This window comes from Macaca nemestrina, chromosome 8 (genome assembly GCF_043159975.1).
Source record: "Macaca nemestrina isolate mMacNem1 chromosome 8, mMacNem.hap1, whole genome shotgun sequence".
Lineage (NCBI taxonomy): Eukaryota > Metazoa > Chordata > Mammalia > Primates > Cercopithecidae > Macaca > Macaca nemestrina.
This window is the reverse complement of record NC_092132.1, coordinates 47,130,680-47,146,414: the sequence shown is the minus strand read 5'-3', so window position 1 is coordinate 47,146,414 and position 15,735 is coordinate 47,130,680. Positions and strand designations below refer to the sequence as shown.

General features: G+C 41.4%; 1 protein-coding gene and 1 long non-coding RNA gene across 3 annotated transcripts in view; one reads left to right on the top strand and one right to left on the bottom strand.

The window, feature by feature from the left end:
* The window catches only part of LOC105476087 (NIPA like domain containing 2), a 106,408-nt gene extending 91,079 nt beyond the window's left edge, over nucleotides 1-15,329 (bottom strand). The window contains exon 1 of one of the 2 annotated variants that reach the window (XM_071067960.1): nucleotides 14,570-15,329. In XM_071067960.1, coding sequence (XP_070924061.1) covers nucleotides 14,570-14,704 — 135 coding nt within the window. In that variant the 5' untranslated portion in view covers nucleotides 14,705-15,329. The remainder of the gene's footprint in view (nucleotides 1-14,569) is intronic. The other variant, XM_011731733.3, reaches the window with a different exon arrangement.
* LOC105476086 (uncharacterized) lies at nucleotides 3,659-9,314 on the top strand. The gene is made up of 3 exons (XR_983852.2): nucleotides 3,659-4,015; nucleotides 4,873-5,109; nucleotides 9,065-9,314. It is a non-coding gene; the product is annotated as an uncharacterized lncRNA (long non-coding RNA).
* Nucleotides 15,330-15,735: the final 406 nt, after the last annotated feature.

Genomic DNA, 15,735 nt, shown 5'->3' with positions numbered 1-15,735 from the left:
ACTAATGACTAGTAAACTAATGACTAGTATAGACCTAGCACAGAGACATTGTTTATTAAATACCATTTGAACTGAACTATTGGATCAAATATAAACTGTCTAGAAATAGGAAATTTTGACCTTTGGTCCTAGAAGGATCTCAGTGAGTAACTAGCTTATAATAACTGAGGTTGGAATATACCAAAAACCCAGTTTCTGTGAGAGCAAAATTTGTCCCAGAGTTCAGATTTCAACAATTAAGAGTGTAGTAAAAAGTTGCTTGCTGACTTTTAAATTCTAGTTAATTTGAATTATACTAAAAAAACAAGAAATATACTGGTATAAAGCAGCTGTCAGAAACAGTTTCCTGATAGTACTCCGTATAAACTGATACATCTTATTCTATGTTTTTTTCTGAAATTTTGTCTAATTATTCGAGGTTGATTGCATGCTTATTAAATTTATTTAATACATTCCTGTGAATGGTAGTAACACAGTAAATCCTCATTAATTCCCCTAGTTATTGGAGAGGAAAACTTCCAATTTGCAATGCTTTTAAAAGATGGTGGTTTGATTACCTTCAAAGACATACAGTAACTTGAGGTAACCATTACTAAATACTGCTTCCAATTAGAAGCTCTGGTAAATGTACTTTAATGACTACAAACTCCTGTAATCAGAAGTATCATTTGCATACACTGAGCAGGCCCTTAGAAACTTCCCATTACATTAGATTAAAAATGTCTACATCATTACTTATTCAGCACGTTATCTCTTTTTCTAACATTTTGGAATTAATGGAAGTTTAAATATCTCTCTCTTTCTTTTGTTTTCTCTTTCTTCCACTCCCTAGCTTCCCTGTCCTTTTATTGGTCAGGGAAGAGAACAGGGCCAGAGAAGGAAAGTGACTTATGCAAAGTCACACAGCTAGATAGCAGTCAAATTTTGACCCCAAGGCACCCAGGTCAAGTCTGAATCACTATTTATCTGTAGAATGCAATAGATAACCTTTTGGCTAGTCAATGTCAATGCACCACAAGTTTTTAATTAGCAGAATTTGTTTCTTTTTCTCAATACAAATGAAATAAAGCAATGACAATAGTTAGGAGGAAAGGTTGTTCCACATCTTAATAATGTAGTTATAAGTAGAGGCCAGAAACACAGGAAGGTGCCTTCAATTAATGTCTGTAGTGCTCACTGTTGTCACCACTGTAGCGTAATTTCTGGCTTTTCCAGGATGTCTTGGCAAATACATGGTGGCAGCCACAGCATACAATTTATATAGAATGAGGTTCAAAATAGCAGCACTGATAAGCATTAAGATATTTTCATTGTATTTCGAATAACAATTTTCTGTTCTACTTTTATTGTGTCAGAATGTTCTTTAGATATTTCAAATTGACCTGTAGTATTGTGTTATTGAACTGTAATCCATTGTGGAGCAAGAGCAGTGGTTTGGCCACAAGGAGATGGGATATGGTAATACAGGGGTGTGTGGAATTGGTGCTCTGTCTCAGCTCTGGCTTTGAACTCAACCATATTCCTGGCTCTGTCTTCAAAACATAAATGCAAAATCAGATCCAAATGGAGCTAGTACATGGCACAAAAGCACCACAGATTCTGAGCTCGTTTTGAACACAGTAATGGTTGCATGCAACTCACAACTGGAATAATGACATCTCTTGTTTCTGGTAATCAAACATGCATGAACTGGAAATGAGATCTAGCATCTTGTATCAGCAATAGTACAGGTTGAGTGATTTAGCTCAACCAATTACTGCAGAAATGACTGTAATGGCCTGAACCAGGGGACATGTCTGAGACATGGGTGTTCAGTTCACCCCATCTCGTGGTAAACTCTTAGGAAGGAACTGTAGTTGTTTTGCATTTGTACCTAGTAGACAGGTAGGCACATGAGATATCTCCAGGACAGTTAGGATGGGACAGGAAGACATCCAAACTCTCAGAGGTACATCTTTAAGTATTTAGGGGTAAACATTTATAATGTGTGCCACTGACTTTCAAATAGCCCATTACTCCATATATATATGGAGAGAGAGAGAGAGAGAGAGAGAGAAACAAATATTTCACAATGTTAACAACTGGTGAATCTCCAGGTGAGGGACATATGGTGTTTATTGTACTATTCTTTTTTACTTTTCTATAGGTTTAAAATTTTCCAAGCTAAAAAATTTTAAATACACCCTCCTTTGCAGCCTCAGTGAAATTAAGGAGAAGATGGATTTATTTAAAAATAGAGTTAAGAGGAGATGATAACAAGAGAAGAAATGAAAAGGAAGCTGGCAGAACCAAGAAAAGATGTTAAGGAGAAAAATAAAACCATTGCGCAACTGAAAACCGCATGTAGGCACTGCTTGAGAAAAACACACTATGTAGAGGGAAAGGACGTGAAATGAAAATGATTGGAGAGAAGAGGAGAGATGTAGGGGACAGACAACTTCAGCAAGCTCACATCAGGACGTTATCCATCCAGTCATGCATCCATTTGGTATTCATTCAGCAACCGCTAAATGTTAGGCCCTCTGTCAGGAATCAAGGATGCAAAGTACCCCCTAAGAAGCTCAGAAGGAGTAGAAGGATGGTTACTAGAGGCTGGGAAGGGTACTGGGGTAGGGGGTGGTGAGGTGGGGATGGTTAATGGGTACAAAAAAACAGGAAGAATGAGTAAGACCAACTATCTGGTCGCACAACAGGGTGACTCCAGCCAATAATAACTTAAATGTGCATTTAAAAATAACTAAAAAAGTATAACTGGATTGTTTGTAACACAATTATAAAAGCTTGAGGGGATGGATTCCCCATTCTCCATGATGTGATTATTAAACATTGCATGCCTGTATCAAGACATCTCATGTACCCCATAAATATACATACCTACTAGGTACTCACAAAAATTAAAAATTAAAAAATTTTAAAAGGGAAGCTGAGAAGGAGTAGAGAAAGCAAGCACTGACAAGCAGAGCACAGCCTGTTCAGTCTCTAATAGAGGTGTGCTCCACAGAACCCCAGGGAATAGAGAAGACAGAGTACGAATCTGTCTAGGGTGGGGACTGTACTTGTTTGCTGTGGCTGTTGTACCAAATTACCACAAAACATGGTGGCTTAACATAACACAATTTATTCTCTCACAGTTCTGGAGGCTAGAAGTCCAAACTCAACTTTGTTGGGCTGAAATCAAGGAGTCAGGAGGATACCTGTGATAGCATTTAGGCCCACCTGGGTGAGCCAGGACACTCTCCATCCCAAGATCCTTACTTGAATCCCATCTGCAAAGTTCTCTTTTTGCCATGCAAGGTAACATTCGAGGAAGACTTTGGGATCTAGATGCAGATATCTTTTGCTGGGGGGTCTTTGTTCAGCCTACTCCAGGGATGGAGTTAGGGAAGCCTCACAGGGTGATATCTCACCAGGGTGAGTGCATTGGGCTAAGGGCAGAGCAGGTAGAGGGGCTCAAGGTGCAGCAAACAAGGTGCCTTGCAGGCCTGAAAGCAGAGTCCTCTGAAAGCAGAGGACTGCAGTATAGCTGGTCTGGAGAGGCAAGCAGGAGACGTTTTGTGCCACGGATCTGTAGGCGGTGCTAAGACACAAGGAACTCAAAGAACACAAAGACACAAACTAAAGAAGGCTAAGTCCAGATTTGGCTTTTGGAAGACTCATCCTAGCTGCAGTGTGGAGGATGGACTGGCAAGGAGACCAGGGAACAGGAAGACCAAGCAGGAGATCGATCTAGGAGTTCAGACAAGAAGTAGGGGCGATGAGGATAGTCAATTAAAACAGGGTGCTAAAGAAACAACACTAGCTGGATGTGGTGGCACACATCTGTAGTCCCGGCTACTCAGGAGGCTGAGGTGGGAAGATCACTTCACCCCAGGAGTTTGAGGCTGCAGTGAGCTATGATTGTACCACTGCACTCCAGCCTGGGCAACAGAGTGAGACCCTGTCTCTAACAACAAAAAAGAAAAGAAAAAAGAAACAATATTCATAACGGCAAACATAGGAGACAACCTGAAATACGGTAATGCTTTTTAGATTACTGGGTGGGTTGTGCTATTTTTACCACTAATCTCCTTCATTCTTGTAGATAATTGAGTTGTCTGCAATACTAACACAAACCGAGTTAAAACTATAATCCTATATGTGAAAAAGAAAGAAACATTTTCAGTCAGGAGCAGATTTTTAATTTGTTATCTTGGTTATTGTATGCTATTGGGTTATTGGGTTCCTATCCTGAGAAAATCATATGACACCAGATCCAAATCGGGTTATTTAAAAGCCAACATAAAGGCTCAGGGTTACATAACACAGTACATCGTTGCTATTCTACAAGCTGTTTCATGCCAATTTTTAATCAACCTTAAAACCTAGGCAGAAAACCCCAACATATTGCCTTCCCATGCAATTAAGAATGATTACATTTGTCTTTTACTAGGGAACACATTTATTTATATAATTGTACATTCTTTATTTTTAAAAACAAAATTTCATTAAAAATAAGCCTGAGTTTTGCTAAGAAGCCACCAGGTTTTTTCATTTCTGAGAAATGTAAGTCTCAGCAGAGCAAATTTATGGAAAAAGCAATATATTTAATAACACACCCTTTGAGGGCTTTTAACACTTTGTTAAATGGGGAGCAACAATAGTCGAGAAAAGGTGAGATTCCAGTTAAGGAAGTCTTAAACTTGGTTCTATTACAAAACAGCTTAATCCTGTATAATACTGGAGAGGAAGTTTTTGAAACAAAAACAGACATGCTGAACACAAAGAATGCCACTGTCTATGTCCAGGTCAATATAGGGCCTTATAACTTTCATGTTTTACAAGAACATGTTTATTATAATAGTTTTAACAACCCATAATCCTTTGTTTCCAAAGAAGCAGGATTGCAGGCCACCTTTTGCAGGCCCAGCCCAGGTTTGGAACAAGGCTTCCTCTGCAAAAGCTGGATGCTGTGAGCTCTGTCAGCTGCATCGCTCTACCCCACACCTGCCTGGGTCTCCGGAGTGCATACTCTATTTGGGAGCAATGCCTGCCTTGAACTCTAACAGTATTTTGTCAGCATCTTTCCCCAAAGACTAAACTCTACAGCCTATATCAGGTGTCAGCCACCAGGTGAGTCTTTGCCTTGATATGGGGAGGGATTGTCATGATGTTGCCACTCACTCACTGATCTCTGCCAGAGACTCCTGATGCCCTCACTACCCACCAGATTAGACCTTTCTGAAATTGAGTCAGGAATCAATTTCAAGTTTGCTATACCCCTTAGACATTGTGACTTGGGCTCTACACAACCTCTAAAGGGCCAATTCTCACAGCTAAGCATATTTCCTCATCCCTAAGACTCCTATTCCTGGCAAAAGCCTCACATCCCACTGGCATAGCAGCCAGGTCCCAACACACCTCATGGTCAATGCTCATATGACACCCACATGATTCACTGATGGCAATTGTTATTTGGGTCGAATCTTGCTCACAAAGAACTGCCCATTTCTCTACCATTGTGACTCCAGCAGCCATATCCAAATGTATGTCACAATCTTTCCTCTTCTGTTTTGGCTCTCTTATTCACAATCACAAAACAGAACCATGTTAGTTCTGGAAGTTTAACGTAAATAACTCACCAGGTTATATAAGGGGGGTGACTTCTAACCACTTTTTCAAATGTTTTTCAAGTATTTCTAAGGCATCCTCTTTCTCTCTCCCTCTCTCTCTGTCTTTCTCTCTCTCTCACACACACACACACACAATGTATATCACAAAAAATGCAGCTACTTTTTGAGGTCATAGTCCATGTTTTCTGACTTCTTTGGTAACACTGCCTTATAGAGAAGGACTCTCTGCTTACGATTTTTCTTGAATGGAAAGTTGGTTGCATTTTGGGCCTTCGTTGATTCACTGACCCAGCCTAATGTGAACTGTGGTAAGAGGGAACACAATACAGACAGCCCCCAAAACAGCCCTGGAACAATCAGAGCCCTGCAAGTCCAGAGGCTGAAGAGGAAATAAAGACCCCCAGAATTCCCAGGAATCACCTCAAACTTGAATGAGATATTCACAATGCTAACATGACCCCTAGGACTCCATACAGCATTGTATTTGCATACCATAACCTAAGTCACCTAAATATGCTAAACTTGTCCTACCTACTGAAGAGGTGTTTGTTGATAAGAACTTGCCTAGCAAGAATAAGCAAGATAGAGACCAAGCAGAGGATACTGCCTTTGCCATTTCTTCCCTTTACTTTTTCTATCAATAGGAATGAGCAGAGGCCTTTCTAGAATTTCTTGGGGGCAGGGGGAGATATATTTAGAACTTGGAAATAGTTACTGCTTAGGGATGATGCTTTTGAAAATATTTCAGAAATTAAACCTATAATCTAAGCTTCTAAGGAGATTACTGTTCAGGTCCCACCAACAAAGACAAGGCCGAGTGAGTGAGTTATTCTGGGGAGCCGCTCATGTGAGCCAGGACACAGAAATGAAAGGTCCTGGGTGAGCTGGGAGTGGTGTTAGCCCAAGGATGTCCCATGAAGACAAAACTCCACAGGAGGAGGACTTGAGCCCACCTGCGGGGGGATTGCTGTTGAGGCATACAGTGCCCTTTTCTCTTGGTTACAGGACTCCTATTTCAGGTGGGTGTCCAGTCCTTCTCAAGGGTGCCCATGTGCTTTGGGAACACTAAGTCCAGTAACTCCAACCTTGGTGACTGGTATGAGATAGGACATGGTCTTAACATCATCCAATCAGACTAAAGCCCATGTTTTTTCGTTAGTGGCTGAGAAAGTCAAGCTCTTTCTTCCAGTGGGGTGAAAGGAAGTATGTACCCTAGAGGGGTGAGCCTGATAAAAGTGGAACCAACAACTCTGAAGAACAAAAGTTGAAAATGAGAGTGAGAAACTGAGCATTCAGCATATTTTTAAAGCCCCCCGGATGGAAGGTTGACTGAACCCAGAGTTTTTCTGACCTTTTACATCATCCAAATGGATTACTTTCTTTTCTTATTTAAGTCAGTTAAAGTTAGTTTCTTTCTTTCCTTCTTCTTCTTCTTTTTTCTTTTTTTTTTGTGTGTGTGTAACTTGCAACCTAAAGCCTCTTAACTTACAAAGCATTCATGGTAGGGAAGCCAAGTTCAAAGACCGGAAGAGAGACTGACTCCTCTTGCAAGCTAAAGAAATCAGGCCAATGGTCCAAGTTCCTGAGGGAGGAAACAATTTGAGAGTTACAAAGAAGGTGAAGTGGGGTCAAGTGATGAAATGGTTTAAATGTGTCCCCCAAAGTTCATGTGTTGGAAACTTAATCCCCAATGCAACAGTATTGAAGGGTGTGACCTTTATGAGGTGATTAGGTCATGAGGGCTCTGCCTTCATGAGCGGATTAATGTCTTTGTTTCTGGAGTAGGTTTCTTATAAAAGCAACTTTGGCCCTCTCTTGCTTTCTCTTGCACATTCTTTCACCATTTGATGCCTTCCCTCATGTTATGACACAGCAAGAAGGCCCTCACCAGATGCAGCCCTTAGACCTTGGACTTCTCAGCCTCCAGAACCATGAGCCAAATAAACTTCTATTGTTTATCAATTACCCAGTCTGTGGTATACTATTATAGCAGCATGAAAAAGACTAAGGTGATTTAGGGAACCAGTGCTGAGGACACAGGCAAGCAGCCAGACACTCATTTTATGCAGACCTGGTATGACCTGCCAAGCTCAGGGTGGGTCTCTGAAGAAGTCATGTTGGGACAAACACAATCTTCAGTGAGGCATGGAGCTCATAACTAAATATATATCAGCCTATACTTACATTAGGGATCAGTCAGCATCTCTTGATATGTGCCAAAGATGGCAAGATACCATGTTGAGGCTAGGCACGGTGGCTCATAACTATAATCCCAGCACTTTGGGAGGCTGAGGTGGGTGGATCACCTGAGGTCAGGATTTCAAGACCAGCCTGGCCAACATGGTAAAACCCCATCTCTACTAAAAATACAAAAATTATCTGGGCATGGTGGCACATGCCTATAGCCCCAGCTACTCAGGAGGTTGAGGCAGGAGAATCACTTGAACCCAGGAGGCAGAGGGTGCAGTGAGCTGAGATCATACAACTGCAACTGCACTCCAGCCTGGGTGACAGAGTGAGACTCTGTCTAAAAAAACAAAACAAAACAAAACAAAAACACATTAAGAGTGACCAAGGGCTGGGAAAGTGACACGGTGAGGCAAATGTGTAGTGTGTACATCCTAAGAGCTATATGGAGGGGCAGTAGAGTGCTATCTGCCAGGCCTCATGCAATTGGACGCTTTGGTGGGCCATGACAGACTGGGTGAAGAGATTTGACTTTATGTAAAATGTAAGTCTATTGGAATATAGGATGGGGAAGGGGGCAGTTAACAGAAGTTATAAATGGAATAGAGCAATATCGGTCTTTCAGGAAAGAAAAAAAAAAAGCTAAAATAAATGGCACAAAGTCTTATGTTAACACTAAATGAGCTTTCCTAGGCTGGGGTGGTGGTCCTTCTGGTTGGTTAAACTACAGTCAGGGCCTATGAAATATGATGACATTACCGCCACCAAACACCTCTATCAGCTGTTCCCAGTGCTACACTCACCACCTTTCCAATCTGGAAGTCTGGAAAGTGGCTGAAGACATGGGAAGAATCTCTGCCTTAGTACTTCGAGCTATCAAGTGCTCTGATTAGAAAATTACTCTCCTTAGGAAGTGTTCTGAAATGTGACTGAAAGGGAGGCAAACATCAAAGAGAGTGAGGAAGGCACTAGATGCAGAGAAATAGTGGTTATGGTTTAAAGAAAGCAAAGTTACATCAAATAACTGACATAATTTTTCTTATTTCCATTTGCAATGAGCTGAGTCCAAAAATTACTGATTATTAGATATACATTTTTATGACATTTCCTATAATATAGGTTGATTACAATGTAATAATAGCTAGTGTTTATTGGGTACTTGCTATGTGTCTGGCATTTTGCTAACTATTTGACATGCATTATCTTATTTTGTGCCTACAACAACTCTGTAAGGTACATATGTATTATTATTATTTCCATTTATATAGAGAAAGCCAAGAAATGGAGAAATCGAGAAACTTGGCAACACACCCACTAAAGTCCAAGCTTTTATAACAGCACAATACAGAAACAAAAAGGATAGCTTTGGGGAATGTCACCCTTTCCAAGGTAAGTTCTCAAATGTCAGTGTGAACAGTCATCAACATTGGAAAATTGGAACAATTGGAAAAACAAATTGTTTAATTCTCATAAACTAACAAAATGATTATGACATACCATTTCCCATGCTACCTAGGTGAAGCATGCAAACTGAATAGTCATAGCAATGCTAGTATTATTTTTTAAGGTTTTAAAAATTATATAGACAACTGTGAAGATAATTATTTTGATGAGTAAATTACTACAATAAATTATCATAAGGAAAATATCCAGATCAAGAATAGAAATTGGGTCCCCACCCAAACCCTCCCTTTTCCTCCTCCCATCACAACCCTCTCCCTTCCCCAAAGGAATTGCTGGCCTGACTTTGTGGCAATCACTTTCTAGCTTTTTCTTACAGCTTTATCACCCAAGTGTGTGCCCCTAAATACTATAGTAAATGGTGTCTTTTTCTGCTGTGTCTTTTATGTCTATTTTAACCTATAGGTCATCCAACTACCCATTTTTTCCGCTTTTCTCCTCATAAAAATGATTTTTTAAGAAACCCTAAATACTATAGTAAATGGTGTCTTTTTCTGCTGTGTCTTTTAGGTCTATTTTAATCGATAGGTCATCCAACTATCTATTTTTTCCCCGTTTTTCCTTATCAAAATGATTTTTTAAGAAACTAGGCCATGTATGCTGTAAACTGGCAGTTTCCCATAGCCTGGATTTGGCTGATTGCCTCAATGTGAATATTATAACTATGTAGTATTAGTCAAGCCATAAGGAGGGTATCAGGTAGATTTAAATGAAAATATCTGGTCTGCCATATACACAAGTATATTAAAACTCAGTTCCTCTAACAAGGGCCAGGGGACTTATTTATTGATTTACAAAAGTTTTGAACAGTTGCTTTGACATAATCTCTTTCTTCCTCCCTCTCTCTTCTTGCTTTTTTTTTTTTTTTTTTTTTTAAGGGACAGCATCATGCTATGTTGCCCAGGCTGGTCTTGAACTCTTGGACTCAAGAGCTCCTCCTGTCTCAGCCTCCTGAGTAGCTGGGACTACAGGCACAAGCTACCATGTTTGGCTTCTTGCTGCCTTATACGTACATCTCCTAGAAAATCTGATAAAGGAAAAAATATCACATTGGATACATAACAAAGGGAACAAAATCAAGTATGAACAAAACAAAATAGAAAAAGGATTTTTCTTAGGAAGGAAATGGAAAGGACCAGCAATTTGAAAGTTTTGCACTATTCTTTCTTTAAGAGATAGTCATATGCAGCTACTAGCAGAAAAGAGATAGATGGTAGCAAAGCAAAATTAATAAAAGGGTAATATAAAACTCAGCACGATTTTTCTCAAGACCAGCAAGAGAGAAGGCTTAATCATTTTCCCTTCACATGGACTCTTACCACATTGTTTTCAAGCCTTAGTTTCTAGCGATGGCCTTCAGGCATGGAATAAAAGTAGTTTTGCAGTTAAATCCACTTGTTGTAAGATCTCGGGGCAAGTTATTTAACACAAGTTTCCTTACATGAGCAGTGAGGATAATACATACCTTACGAGGCTGAGGGGGGCTCAAATGAGATAACAGCTATAAAGTGTCACACAGTAAATGCATAACAAATGTCCGTCTCCTTGCTGTCCTCCTCCCTGCCAAGTTGTATCAATTTTCCCTTAAATATGTTGACTTTAAAATCCAAGCCATTGAATATCAAAAGTTCAAAGAAAGGGCATAAAAAATCCTGAAGTTTCATCTCACCCTATGCAGAAAAAACCTTTCTGACCATGTCCTTGTGAATTTAGACATTTAACAATATGCATAAATTTAAAGAACCAACAACAAAATCCTCCTTCCCATTATTTCCCACATTTTCCCTCTTCTATCCATTCTCTCTACAAACCTTGCTGGTTTGTCCCTTATTTATTCAACCACATAGCATGAGGGAAGCTGGAGATCTTGTGGTTCAACTGTAATTTTTACCAATAAGGAAACTGAGGTCCAGAGAAATTAAGTGACCTGTCCAAGTATGCTAGTTAACAGCAGAGGTGACAGACTCTAGCACTGGTTGCAAATTAAATGCCTATGTTTTGAAATTTCACATGGACCACATAAATATGTACAACTATTATGTATCCATAAAAATTAAAAATTTTAAAAAAATGCGTGTGGGAGTCAGTAGGTAAAAGAAAAGAGAAGCAAGAGAGCTACAGCAGGAAGCACAGCTTGCTTTAAACATGATATCCAGCTCAGTGATCATGTGGGGGAAAAGGCCCAGTGTTGCTGGAACTCCTAATATTTAAAGAGATTATGGTAACTTGAAATTTTGTATTTAATCTTCTCATTTTAAAGTGCTGGCAATGTATTGAAGATTTTGAAGCCTCTCTGCCGGCCAAATAAGATGTATCTATAGGCTGGATTGAGTCCACAGCTGGCCAGTTTGAAAACTCTGGATCCTGCTAGCCTTAATTTAAATTTTTAAAATTTAATTTGCTTTGATTCCTGCACTCTTTCTCAAAAAAAATCTTCAATGGCTCCCCACTGTCTACAAGGTAAAGTCTAAACTTTGTCACCAGTCCTTCAAGGCAATCCATGGCTATATCCAAGACCCCAAAACATATTTCCACCTTATAGTCAGTCTCCATCTTCCACCGCAACCCGAATGATGGCTGAACTGTACTCTAGGAAGGAAAATATTCAGAAAGGCACCTGTCCAGGCCATGAGGGCTGCTCCTGGGTCCCTGAGCTTTTTCCTTTCCTGAAATGCCCTACACTGTGCATGCCTATCAATGAAACCCTGTCCATCTTTAACTGTCCAGCTCCACCTCTCCACAAAGCATCACTGATGGCCAGCCAAATGCCCCCTTGCTCTGAATTTCCATAGGACTTTATATCACTCACATGACACTTACAACATACTGCCTTGTTTTGGCATTACTTACATAGCTCATTTTCCCAAACACCTAATAATATTCACAGAAGGAAGAGTTTGGGTCTTGCACTATATTGAATATCCCTGCAGTGCTTTGTACATAGCACGGAGCTCAATAAACATCTTGGGAACATTATCCTTCTCTACTGAAAACTTGTGGATCAAACATAAAGTGCCCTTTGTTTACCTGGCACAACTCTGTCACTTCTATAGGCCAGGCTTTTCACCAAGCACACAGCATCTGAGTAGTGCAAAGGGCAAAGACCTTACCTCCCTGCTCCTAAGACATCTTCCCCCACTGAACTACTACTTTTGAGTTGCTTTGAGATTTCTTCCTCTGGAAGCACTCACATCTTTGCCTTAGACAACATTGATTCCAAATGGCCACTGTTAAACATTCATCTATTACATGAAAGCATTCCAGGGAAGTTTGTCTATTTCTATGTAGTAAGGTTAATTGATCAGATTTGACGATCATCACTTTGGAAGGGACAAAGGGACAGAGAACTAGGCTATTAGCCTGCACGCACTGTGCAAATATTTTAGTTGTGATAAAACCAATGGAGGCAAGCAAATAAGCATCATTAAGCTGTGGCTAGCTAGCAACCAACATTCATTTTGATTGTGGGAGTGACACATTTATATCTCACACTTTGTTTTTCTGGAACCACACCCATTTTCAGCCATTTCTATTCAGTGTTAAAAAAGACAAGAAAAAATAGACTCAATTTTATTTTTACTGGCCTGGACAACACCAGAGGCACTCAATAAAATGCTTCTTGAGTGAACTTTTTAAAAATTAATTTTTACTTTTGCTTAACACAAATGCAATTACCAAAAAGATAAAATACCACCATCTTATAAGAGGGCCTAAATTTGCACAGTAATGGGAAAACTTGATACAGTCTTACTTATCTCAAACCAGCAAAGTTTAGATGTCAGCTCAGTAATTTCAATTAGCACATTCTGGATACATCCTTTCTAACCTGTACAAATACACACTGTCAAAGGCAAATTAAGCCTTGCAAACAGTATTTATTTGCCTCGCATTAATGTCACATGATAATCTGTGTTTGGTTATCAGAGAGCCAAGACAATCAAGAATTCCAGGAAATGTCAAAGAAAACTAATGACTACAGAGGTTTCCACTGTGAAAACAATGTCCTGTTTTTGGATGATCACATCTACTAACCCTCTAATTTTTTTTTTTTCAAGAGGGGATAGATAACTCATTCTTAAACTTGCATTGGGAATGCATGTAATATAAGAATAATACAATAGATATACTCAAGTTCCCATAAAAATGATGCTTTTCTTTGTAATTCCTTTGTAGAAGAAAGGAGAAATGGGGATGGATTACAAACACTGATCAAGAGGCTCTGAGTACCCTCATTTTTCCTATTTTTATGTCTTTTATGATGAAATGACTTAAAGCAATACTCTCCCCTCTTGAAAACTAATAAAGTGAGCATGCTTATTTATCCTACTTATTCTTTATACAAATATATTGTCTTCTGCATTCAGAAATTAGCATTTAAAACACTTCAGGCATAAAAGGAATCTAAATCTTTAATAATTGGTTAAACTCTCTGATTTAGAACAACAGCAACAAATATTTTCTGATTATATTGTTGCAAAAATAAAAGTATCCATGGTTTTGTTAAAGAACAAGAACAAAGTAACACATTTAATGAAAACAGGAGGAAGCCTGGAATCCACCCTGATAAAACTCAGTTGCAATATGAATGCTGCTAGAGGAAGGGTTGGTCAGAGCTCTTCCTCATCTTAAACCAAGCCAAAAATAAATGGGCGACTCCAAGTCCCTTTGATTTTGTTAAATGTATATTTCCAGTGTAAACTGGCGTTGTTTAAGTTAACAATGTTTTCCCAAAGGGCCGGTTGGAAAGAATGAGAGTCCTGCAAATGCAACCTGAGAAAATGTGTTCCTCGCACGGAAATGGAAGAGCTGTGTTGAGACACCAGGGACACACGCAGGGCATCTGCGCGAGGTGACATTAGGTTGCCCTTAATGAGTTTTCTGCTTCTGACAACGGGGTGTCACTTTTTTTCTTCTTTTCTTTTAACTGCAAAAGGATCCAGGGGTGAAAATGAGTGAATAATCGCCCCCACACTCCTAGATTCCTTCCGGCAGAAGAGGACGGACGCAGGCTGGGGAGGCGGGATCGGGACCAGGAGGCCCAGAAACGGGTGGCTGAGGTCAAGGCCCAGGACCTGGACGCCCACTCCCAGTGCCGGGTGCCCGGGAGAGGAAGACTGGGCGGACCCCCGCGCTCCCACATGAGGGGGACTTAGGTCAATGCAGGAAACATCGCATGTCAGCTCCTTCCACTCGGAGAGCCCGGGTGTCTTCCTGAGAGCTGGCAGGAAAGCGGCCGAGGCGCAGAGGCGCCCGGAGGCAGCCGCCCCGGCCGTGTCCCCACCGGGCTGCGGGAGCTGCGGGGCGGCCCTTACCTGGTTCCTGCGGTACCAGGCGCCCGAGAGGGAGCCGTTGCCGACGCCTGGCGCCCCGTACGTGAAATTCAGTGACAGCTCGTCCAGGGCGGCCGAGGCGGCGTCCCCGGGGCCCGCGGGCGCCAACGCTGCCATGAGGTCTTGCTCCCGGCGCTCAGGCTCCGGCTCAGGCTGCGGCCGCCTCCCTGCCCGGTTGCACCGCGAGGAGGCCGCGCCCGGGCCGCGCCGCAGCCACTTCCTGCTCGGTGCCCGGGCTAGGCTGGCGCGCCGAGGCCACCTGGCTCCCGCCCCCGCGCGGCCGCAGGTGCTCCCAGCCAGGCCGTGCGCGGCCTCCTCTCCTCCTCCGAAGCGAGGTGTTGGCGGGGAGACCGGCGATCTGCCGCCTCCCGGGGCCGCACGGCTCGCACCGCGTCCTCCTCCCGCCGGGCCAGTGTCTGCATCCTCCGGGCCGCACTGCCCAGGGGGCAATCCGTGCGGCCCTCCGCAACGGGTGCCCGCGCTTGTCGGGGCCAGAATCAGATCATCTCCGATGTAAACATTTGTCCAAGTCGATGGAAAAGGAGGAGACACTGACTAACCCAAAGCAGCTACCATCTCCCATCTCTACCTGGCAATTCCGGTCCTCTACCACATATGTAGTGTTTCTCATTGATATTTTAAAAATTGATTGCATATGAAAAAGTCATGAGTTCCCAGAAATATTGTAAGCAATATGAGCAAAAAAGATCCGAGCGATTAAATCTCAGTGCCAGTGCTTGATACATCCTTAGTAAATATTCGTTGAATGAGGAATGTGGTAGACCGTAGGACCCCAATGTGCGATGACTGGATTGGGTTTTCTTCAGATGGGACCAGGTGGAATTGCGGAAAAGTTGCCAGCTACTGTATATATGAATTCAGGATGAGAGATAAATGTTGTTATTAATCTTAAGAACTCTAACGAGATGTTCTGGTTTTACCTGTATTCAAAGAATGTGTGACCACAAATGATCTGTAAGGTATTTCTCACTTTAAAAAGACCATGATTCTATACTGTTGTCTGAAGCCTGATACTTGCCTTCTTTTGTTTACACAATGCTGAGGTTTTTCTTAGATAATGTGCTTTGACTTCCATGACTTCATGAAAAAGAGACCTTCAAGAAAAGAGAATTGCTGCCTAGAAGGGA